We start from the raw sequence: 22,155 nt of genomic DNA, 5'->3' as shown, positions 1-22,155 counted from the left end.
CACTCTCCATCACATTGTACTGTTGACTCCAGGTACCTGAACTCCTCCACCTTCTCCACCTCTTCTCTCTGCAACCGCACCACTCCACTGCCCTCCCTCTCATTCACACACATGTACTCTGTCTTACTCCTACTGACTTTCACTCCCCTTCTCTCCAGTGTGTACCTCCAGCTCTCCAGGCTCTTCTCAACCTGCTATTCTAACCACAAATAACAATATCATTAGCAAACATTATAGTCCATGGAGACTCCTGTCTGACCTCATCCATCATCCTGTCCATCACCACTGCAAACAGGAAAGGGCCTAAAGTCGATCCTAGATGCAGTCAAACCTAAACCTTAAACCATTCTGTCATTCCTACTACACACTTTACTGCTGTCACACTGTCCTCATACATGTCCTGCACCACCAGACTTCCTATTACAATACCGCACCCTGTCGTACACTTCCTCTAAATACACAAACACCCAATGCAACTTCTTCTGACCGTCTCAATACTCCCACCAACTTCTATTTTCTAAAATGAATTGGGTGACCGCGGCTTTTGAAGGAAAAATACTTTGAAAAATATAAATGGCTTGGAGGATTATTGATTATGGAATTTTGAAGGACATTTTGAGGTCCTTTTTTTGACCCCCTCCCCCCATCCACCCATTAATACTCATTGCTTTTTCCTGGTATTATTAAACAACTGCAGTTCACTTTGTAAAGAAGAATTGAGAGTTTTTTTTTTTTTTATGACACACCAGAAGGATAAAATAATTAGTTTTAATTCTGTATTAGCTGTGTTCCACGCTTCTGTCCCCAGAGACCCAGGACTGCTCCAAGCTAAGCAGACAGGCCAAAGCTACTTAGAGAAAATGAGTTTCTTGAGCTTAGAATATGAATGCGTTTGAGCTCATAAAAAGATAATGAGCTCCTTAAAGGTAGAGGGGTTCGAATTTTTATGTGTAATTGGCACGATAAGAAATTTCGGAGCAAGCCTTGAATACTAACTTTTGACTTTCTGCCATCTTTATATGAATTTGATTGGAAATCGCTTCACGTGTACATGCCTGACATGCTTTTATCTGTTTTCACTTGTGCTTTTTATAGACTTGCTATCATTTACAGTTTAAGATTTCACTTTCAGTAGACTTTTTAGGTATGTTTGCACCAATCTGATGCTTTGCACAAGCAACCACCATAAGACCACTGACCAGTTATTATTCGTTATTTGTTCTAATTAGTATGTAATAAAATTCTTGGTAGTAACAATGAGGTGTCATGTGGATGTTTCATCACGTCCATTAATTATATATAAAGTATGAATACTTAAAAAAGAAATTATAATTAATCCCCACTGTCTTTGTAGGATTTAGAGGGGATGCCTATTCACTCCCTGTCTCCCAGCAGCCCTCGCTCTCTGTCTCTCACACCATTGGCTGACCAGCACCAGCTGCAGTTATTACAGCAGCAGGTTCTTCAGCAGCAACAACAAGCTCAAGTGGCTGTTGCACAGGTAAGGCATGACACACACACACACACACACACACACACACACACACACACACACACACACACACACACACACACAAAACACACACACACGGCAGTATACAGCAAGATTTCTTAATGGTTTATTAGACACTCCATAAAAACTAGTTTCTTGAAATACATTATAGTGTTATAAAGAGGGAACAAAACATTGTTGCTTAACAGTAAGACACAGCATACAATTGTTAGGTGGTCCATTATTTATTTATTTATTTGTTTATTTGTTTATTTATTTATCTTCAATTATTGTAGCTAGATTCCCGAACCTTACCAGAAATTTTTTATATTAAATTTTCTTCAAATTGCATAAATGCAATATCATTATGTGGACATCCAGTTCTCAAAAAGGGCATCAAGTTCAACTAAAATACACTCGCGCAAAACATGCACGCGCAAGCAAAAAAGAATAATTGATGGCTTCATCAAATGTTAACACCGGGCAGATACTGCTCAATAAATCCATCCCATCTCCTCTGTTCCTTTTTGGCTAATGTGCAGAGACATTATGATTGCACTCATAAACCTAGCATCTGATCGTGAGATGCAGTATGCAGTGCTATTTGCTCTCAGATTCAGTGTGTGCTGAGATTCGACTGCACTGACCAGCTGCTCCATTATGGCCCATGGAGCTGCATTTAATCAAATATTCATAAACACACACATACACAAGCACACACACACCAGACTTTCCAAATGTCATGACACAAAATAAAGCAATAATCTTTTCTCATATCTCTGTGAACTTTTTCTCGAAGGCATTTTAAAAGCACAAATCTGGCAATCTTGTGTTTTGGTTTATTAGCCACAGGAGAAGTGCGTGTATATAATCAATGACGTCAAAGGATTTTAAATGTTTTATAACAGTTAGTTCTTTATCACTGACATGGATAATTCAATAAGGTTCAGAATGTCAGTTACTTCTTCAAGTAACTTATTCTTCAAGTAACTCGAGTAATTCGAATTCATCGAATGCATTTTGTTATTATTTTGTTATAATTATTTGTCTCAAAGCTTTGTTTAGTCCATTTAACTACACACAGCACTGTGTTTCCCCACGGACGATTATTACTGAACCACCACCACCAAACTTATAACCAAGTGACCTAATACTTTTGGCAATATAATGTATGTAGGACAACAAGACTCAGGTGTGCTCTTTTAGTGATTAACCCTGTAGGTCATCCCCAAACACCCTCCCTCTGGGTGTAGACTTTCCAAACCTACATCAAGATTTGATATACATTTTCCACCAAAGGGTTTTTTTTTTAGATCTTAAATGATCCTAAAGGTAGATGAAGACAAAAGAGTTCAGCCCAAAAGCAAGATAAATGTCCAGAAAATGTTTACAGGTATTAATAAAAGGACGAATTGAAGTTCATGGACTGATACTATCTGCTGAAACAGGAAGATGAGTCTTAGTCAACAACTGTTTTCTTGGAAACTGTATCCATGGGAGATTTCATTACAAATTAGTTTTTTTCCTACACTGCATTTGTTAAAACAGTGTAAACTGTGAGGCTGTAAGCAGGAACTCTTGTAGGTCTCGCTCTTAAAGGTTATTTCTGAAGCTACGAGACACTGTCCATGTCACTAAATGAGTTATGACATTAATAAATGACAAAATGCTAAAATGTTGACACATATACTGTATATACAAAAATCTGCTGTTGGGACATAAAAATGCCTACAGAAACACCCTACAATATAATTAAAATGAAGGGTCAGAAGGTAAGGCAGATATGAGGGCACCACAGTAGGACATTACTATCCCACCTGAATAATTACATGAGAGAGAAGTGGGTGGCATCAAAGCATACCAAATGTCTTTCTGCCTCTGAATTGGATCCAGAACTACACCTTTACTAAGAGAAGAATTATTTAACATAAGGGTTGACTAAATTTATACATTTAATGAAACGAGGGTCTGTGGCCTGAACAAAGCTAGGGGGCTTTATACAACCATCACATATACTATAATCTTCATTATTCTAGGTACTAATAAAAAGCCTGTACCTTTTAATAAAAACAGATTACAATAGACGAGAAAATTGCTCAGGTCAACATCATAAGGACATTCGGTCCTTCAAAGGTAATTATTATTTTAGAATGAATGTAAATTATACTTTGTGTGTAGTGTGGATTCAATACTGGTAAATGGAGCCACTTTTTGGTTTCAATAACAATGCTGAAATAATTGAAGCTTGTACACATGCTGAGAGGTTTAGAAAGAACAAAGATATTACAGTTATAGTTAAGACCAAAAATATTACATGAATCAGAATTTGTGATTAGTAATCAAAAACTCCTGATCTGCTGATGTGAAACTGTCTCTGCATTCACCTCTTTACTCTGCAGACATTTAAGTGAAGGTTATTGCTTTTGGGAAATGCAAACAAAACTAATCAAAGTCAAGAAGAAACCAGAGCACTGTCCTCCCACACTGTTTGAATATGGTGTGTATGTGAGACAGGGAAAGAAAGAAAGAGAGAGAGAGAGAGAGAGAGAGAGAGAGAGAGAGAGAGAGAATGAAAGTGCCAGTCAGTTTATGTAACAGCCTGATTAGCCTGTTTGTTATCTGACCACCTGAATTCAACACTCCTCTTTCCTCCAGTAACTCTCCACTCTCGACTGATCATCTTTCTCACCTCAGGTGCAGCTGCTGAAGGATCAGATAGCAGCAGAGACGGCTGCCAGGATGGAGGCTCAGGCCAGGAGCCATCAGCTGCTGCTGCAGAATCGAGACCTGCTGCAGCACATAGCGCTTCTGGTCCAGCATGTTGGTGAGCTGGAAGCTAAAGTCAACGGCTATGCAAAGAGTAAGACACACAAATGCATCTTGCACTAGTAGGTGATAGAGAGGGGTGGCTGTTTAAATTATGCGTGTGCTTGACACAGAGTCCTGTCAAATATGAATAATGATTATCTCAGGAATATGCTAATTAAATACCTTAGCAGTTGATTCAAAAGATCAATCCTGTGAAGAAATATAAAGCTCGGAATGATGCAGCAGAAATAGATGGTGCATGTTTTTCAACTTTTAACAAAATATAGTACCATACTATGACCGGATAGTGCACACGGACAAATCAGCACATAATCTCCGGATGGGAAGGATAGCATGCTCCATCTCCCCTGTCAATCAATGTGGCACTAGCCAATCATTCGAATTAGAATAGCCTTTATTTGTCACATATACATTAAAGTACAGTGAAATTCGTTCTTCGCATATCCCATCTTGCTCAGAAACTGGGGTCAGAGCACAGGGTCCGCCATGATACGGTGCCCCTAGAGCACAGGGGGTTCAGGGTCTTGCTCGAGGGCCCGAAAGTGGCAGCTTGGTGATACCGGGGCTTAAGCCCCCGACCTTCCGATCAGTAACCCAGAGCCTTAACCACTGAGCTACCACTCCTCAACCTCCTCATAAACATCTCCTCATCTTTGGTATGTGGAAGAAGACAGGTAGCGCCTTTTCTCCAAGCGTATAAAGGTACATGAGCAGTAATCCAAAAAAATGCAGTTGTCTGGCTTCATATGTCTTGGAGGAAGAATGTACTATCCCTCAGCTTTCATTGCTGGTAATAGGGAAGGTCTGGCTTGTGGGAGGGAATTGGTGTAGGGCCAAATTACGGAGCGAAAGCGCTAAAAAAAAATTTATTTAAGCTTTTAAACGAGTATTTGGGACAATAATATGACCCCACCCCCCCACCCCTATAGTAAGAGGTTTGTCTTTTAGCTTCTGTCATTTTGTAGCATGACTTAGCTAGACTTAGCTATCTTAAATAAATGCTTTAGACGCAGTTAGTGAATCGGTTTGCATGTTTTCTATTGCGTCTATTATCAAGTTTGCATTTTTTTACAGATACACACAACATTTTTTGTCAGTTGGGCTGAATGGTGTCATGCATCATTTTTTTTACTTTAGCATAAAAAGAAATCTAATCTAAGAAGACAGAGATGGAGTACATCAGCACTAGATAGAGATTAGATTCAATTACACTCTCAGCACTTCTGCCCACACCCGAAAGCTTGGTGCGCCAACTGTATGGATGGAATGTTTTTTATGGAGTCTATCTTTCAAAGTGAATCCATTCCAGAGAGTTCATGAGGTCATCATCGCTGGGCCTGTTGCCAAAACATGTAGAAGAGTCTTTGTGAGAAAACATATAGATTTATTTGGTTTTAACCGACTTATAATTGATTAATCTCCCCCTCATCCTTCTCATCCGCCTCCTCCTCCTTCTTCAGATGAAGACTGGAGAAGATCGTCATCCTGTTCTCTCTCTCTCAACCTCAAAAACCACTACAGTTCAGACCAGCCCATCACCTCCACGCCGGCAGGAGACGTCCAAGTCTCTCCCACAACCCCTTATAGCATGATGTGCGCTGAATCCTACCTCAGCCTGATCAGAACAGGAACGTCCCATGCAGTCACGACCAACGGCATGCAAGCGAACCTAGGACACAAGCAGAGAATGGGGAGCGCAAGCAACGACTTCACAAAGTTCAATTCAGCAGCAGTGGATCAACGGTATGCAGGACATACACACACACACAGAAGCTTATACATGAGCACAGGGTTTCGTTGGCTGTTTTTTCCTCTCTTTCACCTTCATAATCAGCTCATTTAGTGAGCAAAACAGTTTTCTTAAATAAATAAAGTGCACTTAGACTACAGCAATGTGGCACTTACCAGGAGCAGTTCTGTGTGGAAGTCCGAAGAGGCCATGAGTTATAATGTTTTTTAATAATGTGGACCAAAAAAAATGATGGGCATAAAGAAAAGCAAAGCAGTGGACAAAAAGAGCAACAGGTTTTACCCCTCGATGTGTGTGTGTGTGTGTGTGTGTGTGTGTGTGTGTGTGTGTGTGTGTGTGTGTGTGTGCGTGTGTGTGTGTGTAGTCGGCCAAGCTAAATACTTTTGGCCATAGATAAAAGAATGGCAAATGAAACGTCTCAGACCTGGGTCATTCACAGTATTGACAAAGCACTGCCACATTTTTCATTGATCAATCTTTCTCTATTTTTGTGACACTTCTCAAATCTCTCCATCTCCATTCGCTTTGCCCTATCACTCAGTCCTGAGACATGGAGAAAAAAGCATCAATGGATATTTTACATTGTAGGAAGACAAACAAAAATAATGAAAGTGTATAAGAGGACTGTCCTCCCACACTGTTTGAGCATCATATAAAAATGTGTTTGTTTTTGTTTGTGTGTTTCTGTTTATTTGTGTGTCTGTGTGTGAGAGAGAAAGAGAATTTGATGTAACCGGTAATGGAAAATTTTTGACCTTCTGTTAAGTTCTAAAGAGTCATTACTGTGTGTGTGTGTGTGTGTGTGTGTGTGTGTGTGTGTGTGTGTGTGTGTGTGTGTGTGTGTGTGTGTGTGTGTGTGTGTGTGTGTGTGTGTGTAAGTGGGAAAAAACAGGACAACGGTCATGGAGCATTGTTATAAACCCAGCATGGGGAAAAACTTAATGACAACAAGAACTTTTATTGAAGTATGCAGCAAGCAGATGTCCTTTATAAACACGCTGAGAATTATAAACACTCAAAGAGCATATATGTAGCTGTTCAGGAGAAAAAAACATACTTACCGGATTGGTCTTTCTAGCATGCTGAGGACCGTCCATTATTTCATATACACAATGTTTTTGTGTTAAGATTTTTTAATTAGTTAAAGGGATCGGCTAAATGTCCACACAAAGTTAAAACTGTTTAATATCTCAGTCCTGTAATGTCCTAAGAATTGTGTATATATGCACACACACACACACACACACACACACACACACACACACACACACACACACACACACACACACAACAGTGATCACTTGCTAACCTAACAGTGAGTCACTAAACAGCATGAAACGTCTACCATGTTGCACTCACACACCACTACATTCACAAACACACACACACACACACACACACACACACACACACGTAATTATGTCTTGTTTACTGCATGTCACTTTTTTGAGTACTTTCTCTTCTTTGTGAATCCTCTATCCCCTTGTTTCACATTCCCTGCATTTCCATTACTTTCTCAACACACACACACACACACAAACTGTAAATATTTTCTTTCTGTCATTGCATCCTTCATTTTCAGTCATTTCTTCTTTCTCTTTTCTGATTCTGTCCCTCCTGAATTACATTGTGATAAGCTTTGGCTTTGCAAGACCACGCTTTTCAGCATGTGCTTGTCAGTGTGTGTGTGTGTGTGTGTGTGTGTGTGTGTGTGTGTGTGTGTTTGCTTGCGCACGCATGTTCAGGCTTCACTTCCACACACTGCAGGCTAATGCCACTACTGCTCCCTGTGTGTGTTTATGTTTTCAGGGTCAGTGCTCTCTCGTGTTTTGTCTGGGTGGCTGAATTGCGTTGACATTTTTTTTGACCATGTGTGTGTTTATGTGTGTGTGTATGTGTGTGTGTGTGTGTGTGTCTCAGTTCAAGCCCTCTGCTCCCGCACGGATGTGTCTCACACTGTGTTTCTTTTCAATCGGTGCAGATCTGTTTTTGGGCTTTCTTTCTGTACTCATTGATTTTTTTCAGAGGGAAACAAAAAATCTTAAGTGGGTGGGGGTCTGTCTTGAATCCCACTCAAGTCTCATGCTGTGTATGTGTGTGCTTGCATTTCTGTTCATGAATAGTGTGTATGTGTGAAAGAGAACGAGAGAAAAAGATTGAGAGCTGTAAAGCTGCCTGGATTGGCCTGTCTATTGATCTCTAATAGTGGTCACGCTAATTACAAGCACTTACAGAGGGCAGAGTTTGTGTGCGTGTGCGTGTGTGTGTGTGTGTGTGTGTGTGTGTGTGTGTGTGTGTGTGTAGGATACTCACTGAATACCATGAAGGAAATTAGCATGACACTAACATTAGCACATAATGCTTCTACTTTGTGTTCACAAAATAATCCACAGTTTAAAATTTCTCTCGCACCCCCCCCCCCCCCACACACACACACACACCACACACACGTTCATGTTCATGGTTAAAGGAAGCATGTTTTAACCTTTACTCTTCCTGGTTGTATTATTGGGTGAAGTTGGATGGTGGTTGAGGACTGACCAAAGCAAGTAGTAGTATAAAGTTCTTGTGAAGACTACAGAAGCACATCTGTCCATCACAATTTAATGTATCTACTTTTTTTCTAATGTTACGTTCACCAGTCACTATACAAAGAATTATAGGTAAAGGGACCTATGACTGGTTGCTACAGTAACTTTTATCAAAGGGTGGCACAACTAGCATTTCACTTTTGACGTCAAGTCAGGAGACGTTTTCTAGTTTTCTAGTGCGCGCTACTGTCTTCACTCCCACTGGTATTGGGTGTAGCAGTTCACTCCATATTTGCATAAAGTCCGCATCTTTCCCATGTCTCTAGACACACCCACATTCAGTCACTGAAATAATCTCAGATTGCTTTTAGTCGATTTGTGTGTGAATGTAGTTTCCAACTATTAATACACTTTACTAGCTAGCTAACACATTACATTAATTAGTCTAGGTTTTTTCGGTAGAGCTTTAACTTACCATCTGGGCGAGCTAATGGATTGTCCTCTCCTGTAAAAGAGACGGTATACATTTGTGTGTTTGAATATGGCCTGAAGTTGTTCTGTGTTTTTTAAGACAAGTAAAGTATATACAGTATAAACCCACTTATGATGCAAGTTTGAGAAATTGAAACTGATATATTGTCCTGTCTAGATGGCCTTTATCTGAAAAGGGCTCGGAATAAATGCATGCCATTTGTGCCATGGTTAAATTAGCACACTTTTTAATTATGCATAACCTTTCTAAATATAAATCACTGAATAAAGACGTTCTTACCTGGATAGTACTGTGAACAGATTAAGTGAACATGTATAGTGATTGGAAGTGGTTACTAAAGAAGTGAATTCTAGCTGAGTATTAGCAAGAAGAAACATGCTTTTGTACTGGTTGAAATAAATACATGAATAAATAAATGAATAATCCAACAGCAAAGGTTAACATCAATCCTATTCAAATTTTAATATGCATGTGTAGTGATTTTCCTGGAATATAGATATAATGCAGCACTACTGCTGAAGATTGCTTTCTTTGTATTAGAATAAAATTATAGGATTTTACAATGTAAGATTTATTATATACGCATGGATAGCACCAAATGTATGTTATATCAAAATATAATTATTTATTGTTTATATCGAAAGTTATTTTGACCCACCCAACAAATCAGTCAGCTAGCATTGTCCGAAAGATACCAGCTTTTCAGGGTTCCAAAACTAGCTAACTTACACAAACAAGCTAGTCTGTTATAATAACCAGTAGTCGAATGAAATATCTTTACAAAACAAACCAGCAGTTCCTGATTTAATTTAATGTAAACTGCTGTGAATCCTTAAACATTTGATTTTATAACATTTGTCACTTACTCTAGTTTTGCTTCCTCAGAGAAAAGAAATAGGGCACGAGAACTGGAGATAAATAGAGAAACACCAAAGTGCGTTTAATGAAATGAAAAAAGCACCCTGTGTGGCTTGTCATTATCGCCGGAATCACAACTCAGATTCAAACAAGTACATAGGAAATGAGTGTTTGCCTGCAGCTTTGTTACCTGTTCTTGTGCTCTCTCTCTAATACACACGGGATATAACCAAATATGAATATCATTTTCCAGAATGAAAAATGTATTCTTTTTACCTCCTTTTGCAAATCAGTCATTTGTTCCAGTAGCCAGGCCTAAACACAACCTTAATTGCTTCAAAATACATATTGCCACCATATTCGCAATGTCCCCTACCATCCCCTACCATCTGGTCAAATATCCGTCGTCCTCATGGTGAGACTCCAGGAACTGCACAATGCTGTTCTCTAAGACAAGTTGGCATTCATTACAAGCACAGAAACCCTGTCTCAATACACAGTGCCACATTCACACGTTTTACTGACTGTTCCATTACTAACAAAGCTCAATGCTAATTTAATTACGCATGATAGCAAAAAAAAACTTGAGAGTGACCCCATGACCCTGCCAAGATATAGCCATGTTGCCAAACTGAGTCAGTAGGTAAGGGATTGGGCTTGCTCCTATCTACTACACAACCTGAGCATGCTTTTCACAAACCAATGTTTATGGAATACATGCCCATAAAAACCACCAGCCCATCTGGCGCTAATAGTGTTCATTTATCGAACTCCAAGACTGTTCAGTATAACCAGCCCTACCAATTTTACTTGGTTACTTGAAATGCACATTAACATTGCTGTATTGACAATAAACTTGGCCAGCTTTGTTTTTACACATGTTCATTTCTGTACTACTTTACGAGACCATGTCCTTCAGTGAATCTCTGCTACTGACATACACATATCAGGCATAACATTATGACATTGGAACATTATGACTGGTGATTGAATAACAATGATTATCTCTTCGTTATGGCACCTGTTAGTAGGTGGGATATATTAGACAGCAAGTGAATATTTTGTCCTCAAAGTTGATGTGTTAGAAGCAGGAAAAATGGGCAAGCATAAAGATTTGAGCAAGTTTGACGAGGGCCAAATTGTGACGGCTAGACGACCGGGTCGGAAAATCTCCAAAACTGCAGCTCTTGCGGTGTTTTCCCGGTCTGCAGTGGTATCTATCAAAAGTGGTCCCAGGAAGGAACAGTGGTGAACCAGCGACAGGGTCGTGGGTGACTGAGGCTCACTGATACACGTGGGGAGCGAAGGCTTGTCTGTGTGGTCCGATTCAACAGACGAGCTCCTGTACTTTAAAATACTGAAGAAGTTAATACTGTTAATGCTCGATGGCTTCAGGACTGTTTTGGCAACAAAAGGGGGACCAATATAATATTAGGCAAGTGGTCATAATGTTATTCCTGATCAGTGTATATAGTATCTCTAGTGCTAGATGCCAAGGTGATAGCTCTATTATTTCTATATTGAGTTTATTCTCAGATTTCATGTAAATACCCCTTCTAACAGAACTCCCATACCTTTCCGTAACCCCTTATTGACATTAAAATCATCACAGTATCATTAACACACTTCATAGCCATGATCCTCTTAAGACTAACTTGGTTGTCACTTGAACTGAAGTCAGTTTTGCCTATCAGGAAATTGACATTTATGGCATTTGGCAGATACACTTATCCAGTGTGATGTGCAAATATCTCACTTATACAACTGAGCAGTTGGGGGTAGAAGACTTGCTCATGGTGCTGGGATTTTGAACTCAAAACCTTCCGATTAGAAGTCCAAAATCTTTACCACTGATCTACCACTTCCCACCACTTCAACAAGTATAGGGATGTCCTTTAATGCTAGTCACACTGCCCATTTCTTCTTTATAGTTTATTTTTATCTCCACAATAAACAAAGATTTGAAGCCATGTATAGCAGATACCCTTAGTAATTTTCCTTGTAATATTTAAATCACAAGCGTCATGCCAGTCCTCAAAAATTCTTGTCCTAACCGTAATGGCTATTTTAATTTTGGACCAATGTCCACACTTTCATTTCAATCCAAACTGTTAGAAAGCACTGTTGTGCTTGGCTCCCAACTCCAAAATTTAACATTAGCAGTCTCTGAGCCTATTCAATCAGGGTTCCATTCTCTTTGGAGCACCAAGACTGCTCTTTTGAGAGTCACAAATTACCTTTCTGCTGATACTGGTGCCATCTCGTTCTGTTCGTTCTCAGTACAGCTTTTGACTTTCTGCTCTCTCGAATGTGTCTCACACTCCCGGCCGGGTTGATGTTTGCTTTGCATTGAACCATTTAGACAGACTTTATAACCTTTTGCAATTTATACAATAACATTGTTGAAGGATATAGCCTTTAGTCTCTCAGACATTATGGAATGTGGCTATTGAATTTTTTGCCAATAAGAGCATTTGCAAGGTGGGGCAACTCTACACCCTTGATCGGACTCAGAGAGTCTTGTGACCAAGACCAAAATGTTATCAGTGTGGCAGAGCCTTTCAACCCAAAACCTTTGAATAAGGGAAATGCCATATCCAGGTATCTTTGTAACTGCTTTTTCTTCTCTTAAGTAACCCAGAAGTACCTTTTCATATCTTTGCAACAATCAATGCTCAGCTATCACAAGCCAGCAGAGTCGCTGCTTCACAGAGTCTGCTTCTGTCTTTAGAAATAACAATTTTAACCAATTTAAAGTACTTTTTTCATCATACTTTTCACAGCACATTGTAATTGTATTGTAATGTAATGAAATGAACATTTTGACTATAAGGTACATTTGTGTCCTAGCGTTAAACAAGATTCTGATAGTGTTGTTAAGTGCGATTTTCTAAAAAAAAATATAAGTAAAGATGTTGGATGAATATACCGCTGTTAGTTTAGACCACGCCCACTTCATATTTTCGAAGGTTAACGCAGACAATATGACCTATTTGAACTAAGATTGTGCGAATGTGTTACACTTCTGAAACACATACAGCACATTTATCTTCATTTACAGCTCTTTTCATTTGGTGTTTCTCCCCGTGTGCTTCTTCGCTAACTTTTTGTGGAAATTTCTCTCCCTCCTGTATTCCCTTCTCCATTCTTTCCCTCCTTCATATTTCTTATCGCAGGATATTTAAAAAATCTTACTTTCCATCTTCCACATCCACAGAAATTGCCTCTCCTTTTTTTCTTTTTAACTGTCTTAGTTTATTAAGGAGTGTTTACGTTTTTTATTGGTGTGTGTGTGTGTGTGTGTGTGTGTGTGTGTGTGTGTGTGTGTGTGTGTGTGTGTGTGTGTGTGTCTGCCTGGAAGATATGTTACACTCCTTATCAAAGCTACAGTGTGTGGGATTAATGCACGTGTTGTGAGCATGCATGCACTCACTCCCTCCTGCTGTGAAGTATTGCTAGGCAGTGAAAGAATGTGAAACCCTGTGATACTGGACCAGACACACACACACACACACACACACACACACACACACACACACACACACACACACACACACACACACACACACACACACACACCAGCAGTCATATTTCTGACCATATTTGATGAAGGCAATCTCTATTGCCTTGGCTTTTTTCTTCTCATCTCTCTCAGAGTGTCTGGTTCTTTTATCTTTCTCTATCTTCTATCTTTCTCTCTATCTTTCCCTGTCTGTCTGCCTCTCCGTTCAGAAGCAGTTAGATTGGACTGGGATGTACATAATGCACCTCTGCACATGGCATTTTGGCTTCGGCAAGGAATGTTATAGGTGTTTTTAATAGCTAATTGGAGAGAATGGCTTGAAGTATAATTTATTTATTGAATTTTATTTATGTACCCAGAATAGATGATGAACGGAACGTAGAGAGAGAAAACAAAATGGAAAGATCCTTTTAAAAGGAGTGGGGGATTGCTGTTTATGACACTCGCTTGGATTGCTGACTCAAGGCTTATGCTAATAGCGGAGAGAGAGAAAGAGAGAGAGAAAGAGAGAGAGAGTTATGGATTTCCACCAGTAGATGAACCAAAATCAAATAAATGCCTGTCAGTATCTCTATGGTTACTTCAGGGTATGTTTGTTTTACTGCTTTGTGTATCTACATGAATTGTATTTTAAAGTCTGGACAAAGGCTGGTGTGTGTGTGTGTGTGTGTGTGTGTGTGTGTGTGTGTGTGTGTGTGTGTGTGTGTGTGTGTGTGTGTGTTTTTCTGGGTAACTACAGACAACCTTTGCCCCCTCTTTGTTTTTCCCCTCTTTTCTCTCCCATTCTCCTCCCAACTCTCTTCTGTCATTACATTGAACGGAACTGTGGGTGAGAGATAAGTGCACGCACACACACACACACACACACACACACACACACACACACACACACACACACACACACACACACACACACACAAAGAAGCTGATAGTTAAAAAAAATGTTTGCTAAAGAGCTTTACCTTGATGCCACATACAGTATAGCCAGATTTATAATAATAATAATAATAATAATAATAATAATAATAATACTTTATTGCCAGTCCGATTTTTTAAGTCCTTAAAGTAATTTTACATTTATGTCTATTTTTCCCACACAGGGTTCAAGAAATAATCCCAAAACTGGACCCGCCCCCTCCTCCTGTCAACCGAAAGCGACCGAACAGAACAGGATCTGAAACAGCGTCGAGTCTGGCCTTCAGCTCGACCTTCCCAGATGTCACACCGTGTTCCGTTTCTGCAGCTGACCTCGGTAACGACTTTAGCGCCTCGTTTTCGGCGAGCGAAGATTCTGGCATGCGCTCTGACAACAAGCCGTCCGGAGATGATCTGTTCGAAGATCGCAACTCCGCCCTCCTTTCTACGTCCAGCACGTGCAGCAGTTTGCCAGAGGACCTCCCACTGGCTGGAACCCCGCCTCCTTCGGCCACTCCCATCAACTACGAGCACACGATTCCGTTTTCATCACCCCTCAACAAAACCTGCCTTCACATCAGCCTCAGCGAAGACGAGCTTCTGGACGATGGGATCTTTCCTACATCAAGTTCACTCAGTAGCTCACTTAGTTAGTAGTCAAGGCAACCAAAATGAAATTAGCCCCAGGCTTCAAGACTTCTATATAAGCTGTGTGAGATGAGAAGTTCTGTAAAAACTTCAGTGCTATTATGCATTGTATTCCATTTCAATTGTTATTGTAGTGAAATATTGTATGACTCCATAGTTCCCAGTTCGCTCCTGCTAAAGTCGAGTTTCTCATACTCTTCCCATTTCCATGGAGGTTTTTCCAGGGTTCTCCGGTTTCCTCCTGAGGTGGCTTGGCAAATCTAAACGAGTGTACATGGTGCCCTGTAATAGACTGCCATCTCATTATGCATGGCACTCACTTTTCCTGGAATAGGCTACGGATTTATCACGAACTTGGGAATAAAGTGGTACAGAAGATGAAGGAATGTTTAATGGAATTCTCTTCCTTTTGGACCTTGATGCTGATGGATTTTTTTGCTGTAAGACAAGACGCTCACTGGGTCGTATTCAGAGTTAAATGAAGCTCACATTGCACACGTTACACATGCTGGGTAAAATTGACCTAAAACAAACGAAAGCAACAATGCAATATTGTTCATTATATCATTATTAACAATGCTATTTCTACATTCAAGTGATTTGCACAATATAAATCGAAGGCCCAGAAACTGGATGTAAGCACGTGTGTAACTAATGTTTAAATATGAGGACATTTTCTCATGTAAACCTTTTTTTGACTTATTTGGATTTAACTGATGAACTCTGAATTTGGCCCGTTGTCTTCATTGGGTACATGCAAATGTGCTGAAAAATAATATACACTGGATTGCTATGTAAAAATAGAAAAATAATGAACTGTTAACGTAGAACATGGCCTAAACTTTATACACCCCAAGTACAGATTAGAAGTAAAAATGAAATATAAATGAAATGCATGGGGGGAAAAAGGTACACATTTTTTTATGAATTTTGGAGAATAATCTAGATCAGGTATGGAAGTGAAATGCAAATGATCATCAAATATATGTTTAGGCATATGCAAAAAAAAAAAGACACGGAAGAAGGATCTTAATTACACTCCAGAAATTACACTGGGAGTTCATTGCATTTCATTTAGTTCTGTTTAAGGAATGGAAAAGATCCAGACTGAGATGAAGCAGCGCATAAATGAACTCCATGTTCGTAAACCCGCCACGGTGACATCATCAGCTGGAAAGCAGGACAAGAATCTTACCGCGCCGTTCTTTCTGATGAAGAGTGGCATTGATACACAGACCGGGAACGCGGGGGAGGGGGAAATAAAGTGTTGCCTTAGCAGCGAATTGACTCAGAGGAAGGGAGACCAAGGTAAATCAATTTCCTTGCTCTGTGGATTTCCATGTCATATTATTGATACCGATAACATCATGCTGAACTCAAAAAAATCGTTTTCACTCTCCTAGATTTGGTGACATTGTGGTAGGTTTAAATTCGCCCAACAGATGTTTGAGACCCAAAACTGAAATGTGCATGAAGACTATTAGCAGTATATGCACCTCAAAAAAACATGTTAGCACTGTTCCAGAGTGTGAAGAGACAGAATTAACCATGGGAGACAGAGCAATAAGAATGAATGAGATGGCAGGGATGCAGAGAAGATGGCAGGGATGCTTTTATGAATTATTTTGAGGAAGAAAAAGGTGAAAAAGACATAAAGGTAGGGAACACGTTTGCAGTGTCACTGTTGGAAGCAGTTGCGGTAACACCTACGCCACAGCAATAAACAAATAAATAGACAAAATATATCTTGAACAACCGCAGCATTAGTTTTTTTTTCCTTTTCTCAGTATTGGTCCAGTTATATCATTATCATAAATATGCCATGGTGACCAGAAGTCATTAAGGCTTCAGTTATGGATTTCATCCATTGACTTGGTCAGCCTCCTCATTCTGAATGATGACTCTTGTTCCTGCTGTATCTCTCGCAACCCTGACGCCGACTTGCATACTCAGCTGAACTCAGGAGCATAGCTAATTCTTTCTGCCTAAAAGCATTTTCAGTGCTACAGTTAAACTGCCTTGCCTGAGGCTATCACTTTTGCTTTAATAGTACAGCAAAGGTTGACCCCTTCAACATCTGTATTATTCAGTAACCCTTCTTAAAGCATGGTTGTATAGAACAGTGATAAATTATTCAGGACAATACAGTATAGAAGTACAGAGTATGTATATTCTTAAAGGGTGCTTTTATTGGTTTCAGTTTTCAAGAAGAGGAACTCGCTCTTCCACAGGGGATCTTTAGGTGTGTCTCCAAAAAGTACTAAGAAAAGAGAGTAATGGAGCGTCATTTTGGGTGATAATGATAATATTCTCGTTAAGCATTTTTTTTATTTTACGTATTGGACATTACGTATTTTTTGAAAGGAAGATTAATACAACAATGTAAAGTTATGATGAGTTTAGAAAACACCTATAGAGTTCCAATAAAAGTGATATTAATTATTAAATTAAAATCAATATTATAAACAGAAATATTAATTACAGTTTTCAATATTCTCCAGAGCGTTATTCCGAAATTTCATTAAAGATATCTGAAATATATATATAAAAAAACTTTTTGCACCAATGTTCTTAACTATAGTTTTAGTTTCTTCTTCATAATCAACCAGTTTTATGGAGAAATCACAGTTTGCTGTTTACCCACAATTAAGGAGAATTAAATTTATTAAAAATGGATGGTCTTTTGGACCACCCGGACATACGTACTGTGTAGCCATTGTTACGCTTGAAATTTATCTCAAGGACATTGTCCAAAGGATTGGATTGAAGAGATTGACAAAGAATTGCCTTAAACATAACCCTGATGGAGGCCACGTTGGACTTTTTAGGGAGTGAGGAGCTTTTAATGCTAACAACGAATCAAATTCAAGCTGCTGCACTTTTTTTCTGATTTAAAAAGCTTTTTTGGAGAAATTAAACAGAGGGATCAGCTCAAATGGTGCCTTGACAAATGAGTTGTTAGATAATGACAGACTCGGAACCAGACTCGAAGGGGGAACCCATCCTCACAAGGCCCATCTCCTTTAATTTCCTGCCTTTCTAAAATCTCTCGGTTGCAAGCGACTTAAAATGCAAGTGTCTGTCAATGGACAGGAAAACTGCTTAGTATCCTGACGAGAAAAAGAAGCAAGATAAAACATATTTTTGGTCCACCTGAGAAAAGTAATCTGGTAGGCAAGTAAATGATGAAATTTAAGTAGAGCTATGTGGGAATCTTCGCTCTTAGCTTGATCTGTGAGAAAAGGAGAACAGGGAATCCCTCAGAACACCCTGCAGGTCACAGGGAACAAGAGACGATCGCACAGAGGGAAAGAATGAGAGAATGAGCGGGAGATCCTCTGTTATAGAATCGATTTCGAGAATCACGTTAACGCTCGCTCGCTCTGTGCCTCACTCCATTTCTGTGACTCATCCTCCACCTCTGATCCTCTTCTTATTGACATATAGGAGAGGTCTATCAATACACATTACCTTGTGATGGTGAGGGAGGAAAAGAGCAAGGAGGGAGAAAATGGACAGGCAGAGCTCTTTAAAAGCTTTTCTCTTAGGCAGGGAGGTTAAAAAGACAGGCAACTGTAAAGGATTAAGCAGATGCTTTGAGCCTTTGGAAACTGAACTTGATTGAGCCAAGCAGAAATGAGGACCTGGTGTTTATAGAGTGCTCACAGAAAATATTTCAACAATCTTGCTGCTTAGATTTTATATTAACAAGTATAATGTTGTCCAGAGTCACCTGACTGCCTGATTGAACATCTAGGGAAATTACCTGATAGAAAAATATATAGATCTCTTATTGAGCTTAGAGCTGTGTTTTTCTAACCTTTTTTTGAGGCACACTTCCAACCAAAAATGGTACAAAATGGCACAGTGTAGTCTAACACAGTGTATATTATGACCTATTTACCGTGATTTCCGGACTATTAAGCGCACCCAAATATAAGCCGCACCCACTGAATTTGACAAAGATTATTTTGAACATAAATAAGCCGCACCTGTCTATAAGCCGCAGGTGTCTACATTGAAACTAATGAACTTTACACAGGCTTTAATGAAAGACAGTGTCTGTTACACGGCTTGTATCTAAACAGTAGCCTACCAAGTAAGTCATTGTTCACTGTCTTCCTCCTTCCTTTCACAAGTTTTTCTTTTGGCATCGTCGTGTGTTTAAAAATCACCATCGGTGAAGCTTTTCTCCCGATGCCGTGCAGCTCAGAACACAGGTGAAGTGCGGTTTTTCATGCCCGGTTTTTTTCAGCGTGACGAATGATTCGCATTTCCTGTAGACAGTCCGAGTGAGCGGCAGGTCAAACGTCAGAGGAACATCATCCATATTTATGATGTGCTCCGGCCTGATTCAGTGGGAGTGCGTGCGATTTAATATAAAGAGTTTCATTGGTTCACCTGAACCCGTTCCGCAATTTCATTTGTCTAATGTTATAGGGCTCAATGTTTTGTCTTGAAGTTTGTGAAACCGGGAAAAACCCAGGAAAATCCATATATTTGCCGCTTCGTTGTTTAAGCCGTGGGGTTCAAAGCGTGGGAAAAAAGTAGCGGCTTATAGTCTGGAAAATACGGTAATCTCGTCTGATCTACTTATTATAAAAGTAAATCCAAACAAAAGTTATCTGTATTGTCTCAAACTCACTATTTTTGCTTTCTTTATACCCCCACTCATACTAGGACCTTTATCTGGGTCAGAATTTTGTCCAGGGGCAAGTTCATAGTTTACACGTTTCCATTTCCAATATTTCTCCATTGCTGACATTGCTACCTGTCACACACATCATTCATACTATTGTTATACATTAACATGGTTATTATTCCGTTACCTTCACTGCCACTCACTGATGTGGAGGAGCATTTCCATTACTATGCCAGTCACTACATCAGGGGTACAGGTACAAAATGTTTGGCCTAGAGACAATTATACTAGGGACCATTAATTTATGTTCAGTCATAGAATTCTGATAAATAAACTAGTCTGGGAAATAAATTCTAGATATTTACTAAAGGTACATTTATCCAGTTTAATGGTCTGTCTTCAACCTCAAGTGCCCCTTCCTTTTAGCTGTGTTCATGAACCCGGAGTTCTAAACGACAAGACTTTTAATCTTGCTTTAAATATTTCTCACTAAAGAGCCGTTTCCACACCCTTTTTTTTAAATCGTATCTATAATTATCTGTCTGTCTCTTTCTTTGCGTTCCTTGGTAAAGCATTAATTATCTTGTCAGCTTTGACACGAGTTGGAATCTTTTAAAACATTTCCTATTTCTCCAGGCATAAAAATAAAATAAAAAATGTGGGTTTTAGCTATTTAATGCCACCCCCTGTGTTATCTAATCAGACCACAGGGGAACGGGAACCTCCTAGGTTTGCTAGCATTTCTTTTATTTTCTCTGCAGTGACATGCTGTGCTATTTATAGTTCCGAAAACGACATGCTTTCCTGAACTCAGATGTTTCTCTTTTGCATGTGTCTCAATCAGGAGTAGTTCTAGCACATCTAGATTACCTACAGAGGTGAAAAATTAGAACCTTGCAATTGCTAAGTATTTAAAGGTTGTATTTAAACTCCACTGAGAGACACCATTACATTCAACATCTAAAAGCAACAGCTGTCTACAGATTTATAGTCAGGTTTATAGATTGTTTGCATTTATTTGAATAGGTAATAAATTAAAAACGTATCACTAATCACAAAATGTCTTTATATAGGCCTTTTTTCATTTATGCTCTTCCCTTTCACACTGCCATATTGGCTTTTTCCACCACAATACCCATCTATCTAGATATCTGGAACGTGGCTTACATGATGCTGGCATCGTTGAATGGTTTCCTCTCTGTGTGCCATGTGCTGTTCGTTGGCGAGCTTGCAAAATTACTTGTATTTCTGCTCATCTAAAGCTCTGAATTTGGAGTTGCTTTTCCTTCCATGCAAAGAACTCTTTGACAGTTGAGTTAACACATTTCCTTTTGTGGTTTTCCCTGGCAGAGCTGTACAGCCCACAGGGACAGGACAACCTGGGTATGACAAATTGTTATAAGCCTTTTCCTTCTCCACCACAGATTCTACCCATGCTGTACATAATTCATCCACTAGTCGACAGTCATGTCAGAACCTCCGTCATACAAACAAACCTTTACAGCTTCCTCTCTAGTTAAATGGGTGACAATATTTGACGTGTCTGTTGGCCTGGCTTTTGTGCTCAATTTCACATATAAGGATTGCAAACTTGAAAGAAACACTGACGTCACAATAGTGATTAGTGGATAAGCCTTGTATGCCCATTGGTGGACGCTGTCTGTGAATGGTTTTCAATTGATTGCCCGATTCCCTGACTTTTTATGTAAAATATTAGCAAGCCTTTACAGTATATTTGCTAAAGAAAGGTGAGGTGTCTTTAAATGTTAAAGCTCGCTTAAGGTCCAATGTGTGACCTCTTAATGAAGGTAACATTAATAAGTTTAGATAATTACCAGCCATTGTTTATTGGCCATGGAACAAAAACCTAGAAGCTTTTCTTATCTAAATATGAACAATTGTTTGGTGACCACATTGACATGTATTGGGTAGTCAGCACCTACTGTGATATGCCACTCTGCCACATCTATAACTTGTGTAGAGGTGTGCTCCTCTTGGATGTCTGTGCATCTTCTACTTAGACATCAATATATACTTTCTCCAGATTCTACAAAGTTCATGTTTTCCATCCAAATGTGCCAAGTGTGGTGGTCAGGTGGTCATCTCTGAGTAATCTTTAAGAAAGTCCTATAGTGTATGTCCTAAAAATGTTCCCTGAAGTAAGAAAAGTAATGAGTAATCATACAGTTAGTAAAAATATCACAAGCCTGACTCTGTAGAATAAAGTCCTATCTCAGTAAGGCTCATTACTTGCTTGATCAATACTTGGAACTAATGATGTAATGGCTCTTCACAGTCAGTTTCACACATCAATTACAGTCCAATATTCAAAAGGGTTCTGAAAATATCAGGTTATAGTCCATACTGTGAGTGGTTCAAATAGTACAACTGATAATTCACAGGTTTTTTTGTTCTTAAACCTAGGATAAAAAGATTCACATTTTTATTAGTATGTAAAGAAGCCAGTTGTTGCG

The 22,155-nt window shown here is 39.3% G+C and overlaps 1 protein-coding gene across 1 annotated transcript in view; it reads left to right on the top strand.

Annotated features, from left to right (window-relative positions):
* Positions 1 to 16,791, top strand: part of LOC310720805 (carboxyl-terminal PDZ ligand of neuronal nitric oxide synthase protein) — a 54,321-nt gene extending 37,530 nt beyond the window's left edge. The window contains exons 8-11 of the mRNA XM_083531892.1: positions 1,355 to 1,501; positions 4,187 to 4,352; positions 5,782 to 6,064; positions 14,577 to 16,791. Of these exons, the coding sequence (XP_083388018.1) occupies positions 1,355 to 1,501; positions 4,187 to 4,352; positions 5,782 to 6,064; positions 14,577 to 15,045 (1,065 nt within the window). The 3' untranslated portion in view covers positions 15,046 to 16,791. The remainder of the gene's footprint in view (positions 1 to 1,354; positions 1,502 to 4,186; positions 4,353 to 5,781; positions 6,065 to 14,576) is intronic.
* The last annotated feature ends 5,364 nt before the right edge of the window (positions 16,792 to 22,155 follow it).

This window comes from Silurus aristotelis (assembly GCF_946808225.1).
Source record: "Silurus aristotelis genome assembly, chromosome: 26".
Taxonomy (NCBI): domain Eukaryota; kingdom Metazoa; phylum Chordata; class Actinopteri; order Siluriformes; family Siluridae; genus Silurus; species Silurus aristotelis.
This window is presented reverse-complemented; position numbering and strand designations above follow the sequence as displayed.